This window comes from Mus caroli, chromosome 5, assembly GCF_900094665.2.
Source record: "Mus caroli chromosome 5, CAROLI_EIJ_v1.1, whole genome shotgun sequence".
In the NCBI taxonomy this organism is placed as follows: Eukaryota; Metazoa; Chordata; class Mammalia; order Rodentia; family Muridae; genus Mus; species Mus caroli.
In genome coordinates this window covers 57,655,466-57,670,863 of record NC_034574.1, presented here as the reverse complement: position 1 = coordinate 57,670,863, position 15,398 = coordinate 57,655,466, and the positions used below count along the sequence as shown (strand labels likewise).

General features: G+C 47.3%; 1 protein-coding gene across 1 annotated transcript in view; it reads right to left on the bottom strand.

The window, feature by feature from the left end:
- Positions 1-300: 300 nt before the first annotated feature.
- The window catches only part of Tbc1d1 (TBC1 domain family member 1), a 211,451-nt gene continuing 196,353 nt past the window's right edge, over positions 301-15,398 (bottom strand). The window contains 3 exon segments of the mRNA XM_029477292.1: positions 301-2,055; positions 6,215-6,388; positions 14,422-14,591. Coding sequence (XP_029333152.1) covers positions 1,855-2,055; positions 6,215-6,388; positions 14,422-14,591 — 545 coding nt within the window. The 3' untranslated portion in view covers positions 301-1,854.

Here is a 15,398-nt window from a genome sequence, read left to right as displayed (position 1 = left end):
ATAGGTATATGGTGTGGTACCTATAGGAGTATGTATGCATGCTACTCTGGCCCAATGGAATCTTGTGCTGATGAATGGTGTACATACAATGGGAGAAGCCCGTTTCATTGATGCTAATATTCACATCTCTGTGGAAAGGTGTCCCGACACCATCAATACTCTCGCACTGATACTGGAAGCAGAACTGATAGCTCAAACATGCCCTTGCTAATGGGATGACATGCACACCAAAGCCTCCTGCACTCCTAGCTGTAAAGCCAAAACTCAGAGTTTGAAAAACAGACGACACGAAGACACAGGTGTGAATAATCTGTTTTATTGCTCTTTTCTTAGTATAGAGTCAGTGTTTTTTGAACAGTAATAACATGTCCAAAATTCAACATTAAAACATTCAAATAATAAAATACAATGTGGAAAGAAGCTGTCCACTGTCACCCTCCTCTGACTACCCCTGCTCCAACCAACTGGGACTGGGCATGTTGGTTTATGGAGAGACCTCTCCTCTGACCCAAGACCATGTGGGAGTCTTACATCCCTCCTGGCCATTTGCTGTCCCTTTGATAGGGCTAGGAGATCCCAAATGACCCCAACAGTGGTGGTCTCTCCTTACACCCCAGACTTACAAGGCTCCTTTCCTACCAAGAGGGCTGCAGCAGACCTCCAGGAACAGGAGGGCCAACAGAGCCCAAGGCAGGACCAATTCTGACAGCCAGGCTCCTGGCTGGTGGTTCTTCCCTAACCTAAGCCTTTGTGTGTATGTTAAAAGAAAAAAAAAAAAAAAGCTGTTGCACACATGGGTGATGCTCTACACAGGACCAGCTAGAAGCAGGGTGAGTGTGAGCTGCACTCTGCTTGAAGGCACAGGGTCCTCGCCATCGCAAGGAAGGTGTGCGTGTGTTTGAGTACTTTCCCAACATACCTCCTACTTGTGAAAAGCTGTCAGCTGCCGCACACCTGGCTGCACTCTGGTCTCCTTTGCAATGGTTCAGAATCTTAGGAGCCCCTGGAAATCTTGGTGTTTTGTTCCTTCTATGAGAAATCAGATTTCCAAGGGGTTCAAGGCGCAAAGGAAGATGTGGCAGGGGTACATCATTTATCAACAGACAAAAATAAATACGTGACCCTATAGTGCGGATATGAAACAATCACAAAGAAATAAATATGTCAGACCCCACAGCTACAGGTCCCACACTAGCAGTAACAGGGAATCTAAAAACTGTGATTTCCTTATGAAACATTTACCTACTGTGACTTGAAAGGGTAAGCAAAAACCATACTAAAACACTGAGTTTGTAAAAGATGAGCTCTCTTCAGTACCAACGGGAGTGACTGTGGATTCAGGAACAACCAATATATCTGATTTAAATAAACCCCTTCCTTCCTTCCTCATGGTAACCTTAGGTCCCATAATAAAAATGGACAAGGACCCACTGCACCTCAGGTGACATCAAGGGCACCCTCCCAGGAACCTTTCTTGCAGAATGTCAAAGGGTCACACTTCTGTCTGAGGAATTATTTCAGACCCTTCTTGTTTTTGGAACACTGCAGTCATGAATGCTCTTTCCACACAGTGTGTCTCTGCAAGAAGGAGGAGGAACCATAAATGTAATTTATTCATGTCCATGCCATCTAAAGCTACAACAACCGGGACTGGAAAGGGAACGGATTAGAACCAAAACCAACAATAACTCTGAGACTTTTGTCCTCCAATCCCAAGTTCTGAGCTCAAAAGGATCTGCAGGCTGGTCAGCCAGTTTCCTCCCTGAGAAGTTCTCTCTTCTCTGCCTCTGACTTCCATCTCTCTTGATTAAGGCTTGGACAGTGTTAACGGTGCGCAGTCTCTCCTGGAAGCAGTCAATCGCCTGTGGGCTCCAGCTGGGTGCAGTCTGGCTCCGGAGTGCTGGGCCGGGTGCTTTGCCTCCGCAGCTCCTCCACCATCTGCAGCAGGGCGGAGCGCTCCACCTCCAGGGTCAGCGCAGCCTGCTTCAGCTTACTCTCACTGGTAAGAAGTTTCTCCACAGTGGCTTCAAGGCTTTGGATCCTAGCATTTGCAACCTGGAGAATGGAAGGAGAGATGAGTGTACCCGCCTCTGATTACACAAGTGGGGGTTGCTGTGAATGCCTCCACCCAGCCTTTGGGACTTTGGAGCAAGAACAAGCCTACTTATGATCAGTTCTGGTCACAGAACAATCCCAGCTTCCAGGGCAGATCTACTGGACCCTTACAAACGCCCCACCATTCTCCTGCATCTTCTGCTCTGGCGTAGCCCCTTTGGGGACCAGGGATTGAGGAAGCAGCATCAGAACATTAGAGGGACCTGGACCTCCGATCTACCCTGAGAGGAGGGGAGAACTCAAGTACACACTGGATGCTGCGATGGGTCAGACTGGAAGCACACAGCATAGACTATTCCAGCTAACCATATATCTACACTACAATTTCAAACTCACAAACGGCCAAATGGCTTCTATGTGATGGCCCGCTCATGTTAGGAATAGCTCTCTAACCTGAAATCTGGTTTTCTTATTTTTCATGTACTAAGATATCACTCTGGAAACCAGGTGTTTCCCATGACACGGAATGCTAGGAGCGGTAGCATTTTGCTGAGGTCTCTTTGTACCATTGCCCACTGGCCACCACCAACCTTGTAAAGCACAAACCTCCAGTCTTGCTCTAGGGGAGAAACACATACCAGGGCCAGGAAAGTTTTGTCAGCCCTAGCTCCTGTCTCCTGTCCTCTAGGGCAGGCATCTCAGGGGTGCTAGGCTCTGGTGACCCGAGGGCCCTCGGAGAGTACTGAAGCAGCTCCAGCCCTGCAGTTTATATTCCGGCCTTTCTGGCCCTACTCCAGCTCCCAGCTGCACTGCGGCCTTCTGCACTAAGGGGAGACCTACCTTCTCAATCCAGTCCACTCTCCCTTTGGAGGCCCATTTGTTTTAGCAAGGGAAAGTAGATGTACTATTTTCCTACCTCATTTTAAAACCAGGAAAATAGATTTTTTTTTTTTGAACAAGACAACCTTTGTGCTAGACAGAAATCCTGTGACTCCAAGTCTAGCGGCAGCTGCACAGCTAGAATATGGAGTCAAAGGAGAGAACGGATGGGGATGTGGGGGTGCAGGTCAGCAGCTTCAGAGAGGAGTGGGCATGCCTGGTGCCTCTCCAATTCTGCCCACTGTCCAGGTCTGGGTCTGGCCCGTCTCTGTGTTCTGGGAGCCATGTAGCTCTGAGACTGGGGGTGGGGTACTAACTAGTTTGCATGGCTGGAGAGTGAACTAATTTGCACAATGGTTTACCAATGGCACAGACGCAGGTCTCCTTATTACAGTAAAGAAAGCCCATCTGATCTCTCAAGATCTGGTCCGCACAGGAAACATTCTCACACCTGTCTATTTGCCACCACCTAGTATACAGAATTATCTTATCTACTGCTTGTGAACACCAGCTTCAAGGGTTTCATCTCGTGCTTATAGACAACTCTGTGAGACAACCTATTTTTATATTTACTCTGTGCGCTATTTTAAATGAACGAGCAACACTGTGCTAATTAACCACTGGATATTAAAGTGTAACAGGCAAAGAAAATTTAAGAAATATCTCAAGTGTTTTATAAATAAATAAACCTTTAATAGCATTTCAAATTAAAAAAATTAGTTCTAGTCTGCTAATTTAGATGGCATACATACACCAATCCATTTATAATTTAAGACTATTAAATGTCAGAAATGATTTCTGGCAATAATCTATGATCGCTATTTTATGTATATTTACATGTACTTGACTAACTTGTGCCACTCATGAAAAGTTAAAGATATCTTTGAACTTAAAGGTTTTGGCAGAACACATGTGCTCGCTGCATAGAAGACTGAACCTTAGTGTGTTTACTCAAGGTCCTTGGTGAGGAGACACAGCTGGAGGAATACGCAGAGCCAGCACCGGCTGTGGACGCTGACCTCACAGTGACAGTTACTACTGATATTTTGAGTATACAGTCTTTCACATTTTTTTTCTTCACAGAACATACATCTATTATACTTTTAAAGAAAGGCATACCACATGGCTTGTTTATTAATTTGCTTTTCTACTTAATACATCATAAGCATGGCTCAGCACATTCAAAAACCCCAGCTGAATGTTGTGTGTTGAGTGATGGCGTAACCTGACAGATCTGTGACCAGTGCGCTGTTTCCAGATTATTTTCTCTATCCTGCCTCTATAAAGACCCTTAGGTATGCTGGGCCAGTGGTACCCATTTGAGATTTTGTTAGGTACTGCTAAAGGTTGCAGAAAGATAGTACTTGCTCATAGTGATGGAGGGCAATTTAACTTTCCCACGCAGTCACTTCCACTACTGTCTTTACAACCTAATTTTTAAGATCCACCGTTATTAATGTACTGCAAGTATCAATATTGACAGGTTTCCCTGTGGTACATCAACTGTTAGGCGTTTTTTTTTTTTTACTCCAGCCTTCTTTCTCCTCATGAGAAAACAGGTAACATTGTGTATTATTTGTGTTTCTGTGCCACACTATATTTTCTTAAATGTTTAAAAAAAAAACAATAAAATTGGGTTTGCCCATCAAGTATATGAACAGAACCAAGCTACAGTATAGCTTGTACTATGTACTTTAGCAGGATACTGAAAACCTTATACAAAGGGAGAAAATATATATGGGATACATACTTACAGGGAGAATCATGAGGAAACCACCTCTACATTAGCACAGAGCCTAACCACACACCACAATCCCTTGCCCATGTTTTCAGGAAGGGCGATGTGCTACTCAGCTTGTGCCCAGCACAGCACAGGCTCGGTACCTCCAGTGGGCTAGCAACCCTGGATAAGACTGTCCTAGAAGTGTAGGAGCCCTGGCTCCAGAGAGCATGAGTGACCACGGTGCCTTTTCTTCAGTATGCCGGCTTCTCAGCAGTGACTCACAGCCCCCTCAGACAGAAGCAGTATGTGACTGCTTTCAAACCTCCAAATACGGACACAGGATGAGCCTAACCCAGGAACCTGTGTATACGTCTGCTCATTCAAAGCTGCAGGCTTCACAAAGCAAAGGGGACCTCTGTGGGACATGCTCACCTCAAGGTCTAGGTCAGGGTCCACTACTGGCTTGAAGTCACTGGAAATGACCTGCACAGTATGCCCTTGTGGGACAGAGCAGGCTCTTTGCTTTGTCCCCTTTAACTTCCCTTCAGGTGACAGCTGAGACTTCGAGGGAAGGGTGTAGCAGCATATTTTTAGTAAGGACAGACTAAGTGGTGTGACTTCAGATGTGCCTGGCAGTTAGGACGAGCAAGGGAAGCGGTTGAGGACTGCTGAGAGAAGGGCATTTGGATGGGTGTGGGGGGGGGGAGCAGAGCACTCAAATGCCCACCTTTCTCACCTCATGGACAAACTCAGGAAGTGGCGGCTTTCTATGGGGAAAGATCAGAACAGGGTACAGATGGAGAACATTTCTATGGAGCCAAGAGCCTCCATTCATAACCTATTTTAAAAGTGTCACTCTAATAATTTCTGAACACGGACACATTCTCTCATTTATACTATCAAACAAGGAGAACTCAAGGTTACTTAGTGCCACTGGACTGACAGAGAAGCCATGCCCTGCAGTGGCTTTTGCACACCTATCAGGGTCATTCCCTCTCCCTTCTGCATGGACTATTTATAGTGCTGGTCTTGTGTCCTTACCTGCATTCACTCACTTAAGATGGGGGGGGGGGTGTCTACAGGGAGAACTATGCCACTTAATAAACAAATCTTCGCATCTGAATCCGACTTATAAATAAGCATCAACTGTTCTGATTTAACTCGTTAGATAGATTTCTAAGTTCCTTCCTCCCTTCAGTATCTCTCCAAGGACCTGGCCTGTTTCACCCCCAGGCAACAAAAGCTTAAGACTCTCTCATCATTATTCAAAGCACAATTGTTGGCAGTCAGCATCTGGGACCAAGCTGGTCTCCTGCAAAGCTTAGTGTAGAAAGAGCCTCTCAGAAAGCTCCTGGACTGTCTGACCGTGGCAAGGACATTCTGTCTGCTCTGCAATAAAAGGGCTGATTCTCCTGGGACACCTCTGATCGCAACTACAAAGAGCGCGGGGTGGGAAAGGTCCTGCGGTCCTGGGAAAGCCCGGGCTGCTGGTGCCTTTGGTGAGTTAATGAGCGACTACACAGAGGCTCAGGAAGCCGCTTGGCAAATACGCTCTACCTGCAACTGCTCCAGGAGGTCAAGGTTCTGTTTGCGCAAGCTGCTGTTGGTTTTCTCCAACTTCTCCATTCTTTGGTTGTCACTGAGAGGAGAGGAATCAATAAGTTCTTCCTGGAGCACGTGGTACTCGACCTCATAGGCCTGGAGCTGTTTGGCGATGTCCATCTCAAACACCTGTTGGGTAGAGAAGTCACCAGGATGAGTCACTGAGACAGGCCTCCCACAGGCACAGGTACCTGTGCTCACGTGCACGCGTGGAAGCGCACAGAGAGGAGAAAACTCAGCTCTGACAAGGTCAATGGTTTTACACGGCGAGGACAACAGACACCTAGAAGTAATTGCAAAGGAAAAGAATAAATATAGGTTCTAACACGCTTCTACAAGGCCAAAAAGATTAAAAAAAAAAAAAAAAAAAAAGACTTTTCAAGGCCTAGAGAGACAGCTCAGCAGTTAAAAGCACTGGCTGCCCTTCTCGGGGATTCAGGTATAATTCTCAGCACCCACTGGTGGCTCCTAGCTGTAACTCCAGTTTCCAGGGGAGCTGACGCCCTCTTCTGGCCTTCACAGGCACCAGGCACTCAGCGGCATAGACAAGACTTTCAAAACTGTAGTTCTTAGCGGCTTTCCCTGCAAATGCTATGAAATACGTTGACTATAGGTTATTTGTGACAAAGGACTCACGTTCTGTTTGCAAGGTCACATTTAGTTACAATTCAGATGGGTTTTCAAGAGTTGTAAGAATGACAAAGTAACGGGACTGTTTATAGAAAAAGTCCTCTTGACCCAGATCTGCAGAAATGAGCCAATCCCAACTGTCACTCACACATGGACGAGCGAACACAAAACAATGCGGAGCCGTCTCTCTTCCTTTAACAGCAACAGTGACAACAGAGCCACACTTGTGAAACAAGCCCAAAGTGCAGATGCCACCCAGGGGGCAGTGTCTGCACTTTCTCCTGAGGAGGAAGAGCGACAGGGCTGGAGTGGGCCCAGTGTGAGTCAGCAGACTGCTGCTCACTGCAATGCCCCCTCTCCGATAAGGTAAGCCTGCAGGCTGAAGTCACCTAGCAGAGGCCCAAAACAGGTACTTTCCCCATACTGCTGTGATAAAATGGTCAATGAAAGTAACAAAGAACAAAGGGTTTATTTTGGCCCAGTTCAAGAGGTGGGGAGCCTGGGTGGCTGGAGCCTGAGGTGGTAGGAGGCTGAAGTGGCAAGAGACAGGGGTGTCTGGAGCCTGAGGTGGCAGGAGGCTGAGGTGTCTGGAGCCTGAGGTGGTGGGAGACAGGGGTGTCTGGAGGCTGAGGTGTCTGGAGCCTGAAGTGGCAAGAGACTGAGGTGGCTGGAGCCTGAGGTGTCTGGAGCCTGAGGTGGCGGGAGACAGGGGTGTCTGGTAGGAGTCTGAGGTGGCAGGAGACAAGGGTGTCTGGAGCCTGAGGTGGCAGGAGACAGGGGTGTCTGGAGCCTGAGGTGGCATGAGACAGGGGTGTCTGGAGCCTGAGGTGGCACGAGACAGGGGTGTCTGGAGCCTGAGGTGGCAGGAGTCAGGGGTGTCTGGAGCCTGAGGTGGTAGAAGACAGGGGTGTCTGGAGCCTGAGGTGGCTGGGTGCAATACATGCACTGCCAGGAAGCCTAGAGCCAAGTGTAGCAGCTCAGTTCACTGTCTCCTTTCTCTTCCCGGGAGCTGTCTCTCCTGGGATGGCGCTGCCCGTATTTAGGTTAAGTTTTCTCACTTTAATTAGCGTAATCTGGAAACCGTCTTAGACCAGTCCTAAGGTGATTCTATCTTGTCAAGCTGACAGTCGAAAGCAACCATCACAACTCTCAAGGTGGTCTGGCAGTCTAGAACACTCTTCTGAGAATGGAGTTGCGGCTTCTGAAGGACTGAAGCTGTACTCTACTGCATTTCCTAACTAATGCAGCCAACACCCTTCCTACCTGTGGGACGCCAGCTTTCCCCTAGGGTCCCCTACAGGGTTCCCTATGAGCACTGAAGCTGTCTTCCAAAGCCCTGCCACGTTCCTGCCATTCCCAGTTGTCTTAAAAAAAAAAATCAGCTTCCTAGTTTTCAGGTTAACTCCATGATTAATACTAAGTAGATTCAAAAGTTAGTCTATGCAAATACTAAGTCCCGTGCTGTCACATCTACCTGATTTCTTTTTGTTCCTGAGAGGCTCAGTGGGCATCATTAGCATTTCACATCCCTGGTGACTGGCTCAGACTGGGAGTCAGCTTTGACCCTGAGGATCTGAGTGACTCAGTCTCTCTGGGCCTCAGTTCCTGGCCTCCCACACAGGGCAGTAACACCTACCCCCTGCACTGAGCTGGGGATGAAGGGATACAGTTCACAGAAGTTCCAGTGCATGCCTGGAAAGCCTTCATCTTAGCTGGACCTTTTGGAATTGAACCTCGTATCCCAGCAGAACTGCAATGGATATGCACTGTGGGGTTTCCACTGCCATGAAACTGCTCCTGTCTAATTCTGAGGATGGAAAAACTCACTGAGTTTAAAGATCATTTCCTCTCCTGGGAAACTTGGCAACAAAACCTCTGGCCTTTTCTACAGAGTTAGGATGACATGTTAAGTTAAGCTGGACCACAGGCTGTGTGCCCTTCTGGGCCTTCATGAATTCTTAATAAATATCTTGGGTTCTCACTGTCTCGGTGTAATTGTTTTGTGCCCCAGGAATGGTCCAAACCCACAGCAGACTGTCTGGTGGGGCGAGAGCCCTATTCCCTGAGTAGGGCTTGCCTTGGCCAAGGGACTGAAGAATAAAGGGATGGCAATAAGGACCTTGTTCTTACCTACTTACAGATCACAAGTGACTGACGGATGCAGAAAGGCCTAAGATTAAAGCCTGACTCCACAGTGGTACCTCAGAAAAACAGGATCCATGAACTAAAGACCAAATGTTAGACACTGGGGGCAGGGCTGATGGGAAGGGGTTCACTTGTAGAAGAAGCCCAGCTTCTCTCCTTCTGAGCTTTCTAAAACCCAGGCCCTGAGCAGGGTCACTCCACACCACAACCCACAAGGAGCAGCCCTTGTCTTCTTTCGTCTGGCTCCATCTCGGATCCCACCTCGAACCTTCCACTCCTTCCTGCCTCTCCATTTCTCCACACTTTTCAGAAAACTGTGTTGCCAGAGTTTTGGTGCTGAAAAGAGCATTTTCTTCTGCTTGTCAAAGCAGGAATTATTCATTTCCTTATGCTCAGTTTTTGTCAAAAAGACATCCCATCAGCTTTATTACTGAAGCAATAAAGCTCCAGGCAGGAAGCATGGAGGGCAAAACCCCCAGTACAGCTTCCAATGTCTTTACACTGCCTTTCCTCGTCACTGTTATACGCATACTTTCCTAGTTATAACACAACTAACACCAAATATCCTATCCCACTCACCGTTTTTCTCATAATTTTATGTTTTAAGGGCTTTCTTGTGTGGCACCACGTCCCTGTAACTATCAGTACAAATGGCTTCACGATTCCCCACTAGCATACCGTAAACATATCAGACCACTCAATAACGTTTGCTATCTTGAAGTTTCCAATTTTTTGTTATTACAAGCATGACTCTTCAGAGAACTTCCTTACACATAGGCTTTCCCTGTGCTTGGGGCCAGCTCCTAAGGACGCATCCCAATAGTTGGGACTATGGCATCAGAAGGGTCTGAATGGTTTACTAGCTTGTGCTTATTGCCAAACCACTCCCCAGGAAGAACAATCTAGACAGATGCCACCAGCGTGCACTGATGTGCCAGACGCTGCATGCCCTTGGCACTGCACACTGGCATTAAAAAGCTGGCTTGTTAATCTAGCAGGTAAGGCATTATCCATGAAGCTAACTATCTCCCCAGCTCTGGGTCTGCTAGCTGGCTCTCCTTGTGTTTATGTTCTTGGCTCACTTGCTATTGAAGACTCAGGGTTCACTTTGCAGTCTTCAGACAGGGTATAATGAAGGCACTGTCGGGTGGCTTGTACAATTAGCTATATACTTTTGATTTTCTTAACTTTTAGACCTTTCCCCCAGTCTGTTAGTCTCAGTGGCTATTACAGCAGTGGGAGCAGCCTGCCTGGGTATCCACAACAAGGGGCACCCTGTCTACAGTAATTGTAAAAACAATAATAAAGCTAACTGAAGGTCAATCTGATTTTAATTATCATTACATGTGGTAGTGGTAAAGCGCTTTTCCCCCCGCTTGGTGTGGCACTATTGACTGTCCTTCTAACAAACTATTCCTTTCCACCAGTGCAGTGCCTCCTGAAAGGGCACAAGAGGCTGGCCACACTGCTGCTGTAGCCTCCTCTGAACACAGGAGTTTTGCGAAGACTGCTTTCTACCCCACCAGGTCAAGCACAACAGGGAACTTCTCTTAAAAATGCTGCTCACGGCATAGCTCCCACATGGTCCTGGGGATCCTGTAAACCCATGGATTCTGGAGTCAGCAAGTCTGGGTGGAGCCCCGATTCCACCTTCCTAACAAGTTCTTACGTGATTTGACAGTAGCAGTCTGGAACTGCAGTACAAAGACTAAACCACGTGACAAGAGGCCATAGGTCTGCCTCTTGTCAGAGGAGCCCTGTGACTTATCCGGCGTGAACTGAACCAAGGCTTCAGAGTCAGAGCACTCGCTGTAAGATGACTAGAACTCTGTTAGTGCTGATAATTCCCAGAGGGCCCTCTTAAGGTGCTCATGGCTTATCTTATCTAACAACTGTGGTGAGTACAAGGCCACATGGAGGAAGGTTAGTGGCTCGAGACACTCACCCTTGGAAATACCTCTGATGCTGCTCCCAACACGACCCAACTGAGCCAGGGCTCTGGAACCCTGAACCAGACACTCATCCAGGAGCCTGGCTGGGGCCCAGCTGCTTATGTGGTCTATGGAGAGCATCGAATGAACTGGGGTTACACTGTCAGAGGGGACGGCCCTCCACCACGGTCTGTCTATGCACAGGGCTGCAAGCTCTGTCATGTACTAACCACATCCCTCACTTCCATCCTGACAACTTCCCAGGCCACTGAGTGAGTTAGCTTGCTCTCTAGTGTCAGTTCCAGACTAGGCCACTGAGTGAGTTAGTTAGCTTATTCTCTAGTGTCCGTTCCAGACTAGGCCACTGAGTTAGTTAGTTAGCTTGCTCTCTAGTGTCCGTTCCAGACTAGGCCACTAAGTTAGTTAGCTTGCTCTCTAGTGTCAGTTCCAGACTTAACTACTCTTTCAAGGGGAGGAGACAGAAAGCCTGAGTTGTCAGAGGTCAGGTTCCATACTGAAACCTGAGTGAGGAGAAGAGCAGAGAGATACCTGCACCCCTACCTGTTTTCTATCAAGACTATTTCTGGGATGAAAACCTAGGCTTCAGATGTCCATTTCACCTAGCCTACCCCTCATTACCTCACCACAATGCTGAGCACGTCTCTCATTGGAACTACCCCATGTGTGTTTTCTCCCATGCCTCTGGCATGTAGCTCAGCAAATTACAGCCTGTTTTTGTTGTTGTTGTTTTTTGTTTTTGTTTTTGTTTTTAAATAATGTTTTACTGTATCATGGCTACTTCATCCCTTTACTGGCTGCAAAGGCAGGGCTGGGTAGCTACAGCAGAGGCCTTCTGAGCCTCCTAAAAGCTAAAAACCTAAAGCACCACTACCAGGCTGCCACACAAAATGCTGGCCATACAGCATCCTCGTGTTACTCTAGACCCAGATGGATGCAACTATGTCAGCTCCAACGCTCAATACCCAGGCCCCCGTGGTTACCTCACAGGCCCTTCCATTGCGATACGGGGTGCTGGGCCTACCTATTCTTACTGAAAATGCAAATAGGAACGCCATGACACAAATCTGCCAAGGAGTCAGAGAGCACTGCATGCCAGGTTCATAGAGGTTGCCCAAACCAGCTCAGACACATAGACCCAGAACTCCCGTCTTCCCATGTGGGGTATCCTAAGTCTCCAATATTGAATATTCCAATATTCCAAAGGGTCCCCGATGCATGCTAGAGTGCTCAGTGCTCCCACTAAGTACAGTTCTTCACAGAAAAGGCTGAGGAGAAAAATATCTATCCCCGCCCCTTTCTCTGAGGCTGGTTACTCAGAAGGTTGACCAAGGCCATGCTCTGGGGCTGGAATCAGGCTAGAAGTCAGCACTCATGGGACACGCAAATGTCAGAGATGAAGAGAATCAAGAGCTTTTCCTACAGTAAGCTGCAAGTCAGATCTTGAGATGGGCAGCGTGGGTAGCCGCTGAAGCACTCTGAGGTGTGATGCACTTGAAACCTCACCTCTCCCCTCTGCTACAGAGTGTGGACCAGCTAATTAACCACCCAGTCCTCAGGAACGTGCTCATGACTGCAGGAAGTCGTGTGTGTATATAAATGCTTCAGGACCTGGCCAAAAGGAAGGAGTCAGCAAGCTGAAGTGGCCCATACTGAACAATGGGGCCAGGCAGGTAGCCAGAGCTAAGTGCAGAATGGACAAGAACTCCTCACCACTGGCGTGTGCAGTGTGCTAAGATGACTGGTCGCCCTCAAAAGCTATAGGACGGCCTCTCCCTTTGCCCAGGCCAGATTGAGTATTTTCCTCCCGCCACATATTTAACCCCTGCAGTAGAAGAGCTGAGAGCTGTAGAGGCTGCATTTGGCTGCAATGCACTGGACTTACTGGACTGTCCTGAGCTATCTGGTCAATGATCAGAAAGCCTTACATAAGTATTTACTTAAAGAAAAAACAAGTATTTATTTATTTATTTATTTATTTACTTACTTACTTACTTTAAAAAGCTGTCTTTAAATGATTTTCTAGATTTTTATCTGTAGAACATGTTCTAAACTCAGGTGAGCTGACTGATGACTCTGCAGTGTGATCCAGTGATGACAACCCCTTCCAGGACATTCTCTGTGTGACCGTTACTTTGCTTGTCACTGCGTCTGGATTGACAAATGTTACGTGATTGGTAGAGCAAGGCTCTTGTGTGCCCATGAAGGCATTTTCTGGAGATTACTGATACATGGCAGAACAGCTCAGGAAGGAAGCCTTGTCCTAAATGTGAGCCGTGCCACCAACAGGCTGGTCCACAAGAGCAGAAAGAGGAGGAAGCCTGTAGTCCTAGCACACAGGAGTCAGGGGCAAGCTGGTCTGTGTGCTTCTGCCAGCCTGGTCTACAGAGTGAATTTCAAGGCTGCCAGGACTACACAATGAGACTCTGTCTAAAAAAAAAAGAGGAGGAAGAGGAGGAGGAGGAGGAAGAGGAAGAGGAAAAACGGGGGTGGGGGGGAGGGGGGAAGCTGCTGTCGCCACCCACTACAGACTCTACCAGACTCTAGCTCCTTCGGCTTCAACCCACAAATCTCCAGATCTAGCTGTGGACTATGACTGCATCACTGCTTCTCCGAGACTTCTGGCTTTGTGAACTGAACAGCTAATAAATTCTCTGGCTCAATAGTAGGCCGATGGCAATTAAACTACCTAGTCTCCAACCATGTGAGCCAATTTAATATTCCCTGTCTTATAATTTTTGGTCTACTGGTTCTGTTTCTCTCAGCCATACAGACTTTGCACACGTCTGGTGGTGACCCTCCCCTGTAAGCATCTTGATCTTTTATCGTCAGCAATCTCTACTGGAAAGTCATCATTCTATAGAACCGAAATTGGCTTCCACACCTGAGCCAAACCACTCACCATCAGCTACTCTCACTGTGGTTCCCAGCTAATTTACCTGAAACGGCCGCCATTTCAGAGTAATGGTGCTACTCTATTTAAAAACTAGACAGACCACAGCCTGCCAACAATAGTAACAATGGAACAGCAAAAGCATGACGCACAGTAGACTAGTCTCTTGATTACAGAAAAGTCACTTCCTGAGCATTGCAATTAATACCAGAGAAGAAAAACCAAACCATTCATTTTAACAAAATCCTGAACCCTACAAATGTATTTCAGAAGAGCCATGACGAGAATGGGAGCCTCTTACTGTAATGAACTACAGATGACATGTGCACACGATCATACCTGGATTCCTAGTGCCTTTTGCCATTCATACACACAACATACAGGCCCAGTCATACATTTTATCTTTTGATACATATCTGTGACCTGTCTTCCATATGCCAAGAATCAGGCAAGATGCCACCTGGAAGACAAAGTAGTGAGAAGCAGTTCTTTCTCAGGTGACACACCGAACCTCTGCAGGCATCTGGAGAGCTCAGTGTCCATACCTGACTGATGGTCTTCTCCATCTGCACCAGGCCCAGGTTGGGGAGTGTGTTCTTTATGAAGTCCACTATGGTTTCCAGGTTCTCATGTTGTAGAATCAAGGGCTTATGGCTCCCCAAAAGACTTAAAGCTACTTTAAATATGACCTCTGATCCCTGAAGGAAGATCATATCTGGGAAGACACAGAAATGCAGAGTTAAACCCTGCCAGTTCCTGGCTAAATACCACTATATTCTCTCTTCCTTGCATCATGGAGCAGAAGGGTGGGAAATATAAGCCCAAGTTACAAATGTTTCCTTTTTAAGAGCCCGTTATTTCAGACAGTGCTTAAGACAATATGGCAAACGAGAATAATTAAAACCCAGTAAATGTCAGCTGTAATGCAGACCCCTGTGCCATTCACTCATCTTCATGTGATCACATTATCTGTACTCAGGAATTAATAAAAACAGCAGCAGTAACTGTGCTTGGAAAAGCGCTCTAGTGCCTGGCATTGGAAAGCCACTGCAGGCCAGCTGAGCTAGTGTCACAGCGGCTCTCTTCCTTCTGGACTCTCCCCTTTCTTCTCTGTATTTTTTTTAAACGATTTATTTATTTATTTATTACATGTAAGTACACTGTAGCTGTCGTCAGACACTCCAGAAGAAGGAGTCAGATCTTATTACAGGTGGTTGTGAGCTACCATGTGGTTGCTGAGATTTGAACTTCGGACCTTCGGAAAAGCAGTCAGGTGCTCTTACCCACCGAGCCATCTTACCAGCCCTCTTCTCTGTATTTTTAAGCCGTTCAGAAACAGGCAGGAGATGGAGGGAACCTTAAGTGCAGCAAGCTGGATCCTACCACACTGCAGACTGCTTGCTGAGAGCAACACACATACCTCCTTTCCCTTGTGGGCCTTCCCACAGCCCTGGTACTGCGCTCTTTCCCTTGGTGACCTCACGCAGCCTCTCTTTTCCAGCCACCTGACTCTGTCTAGGGG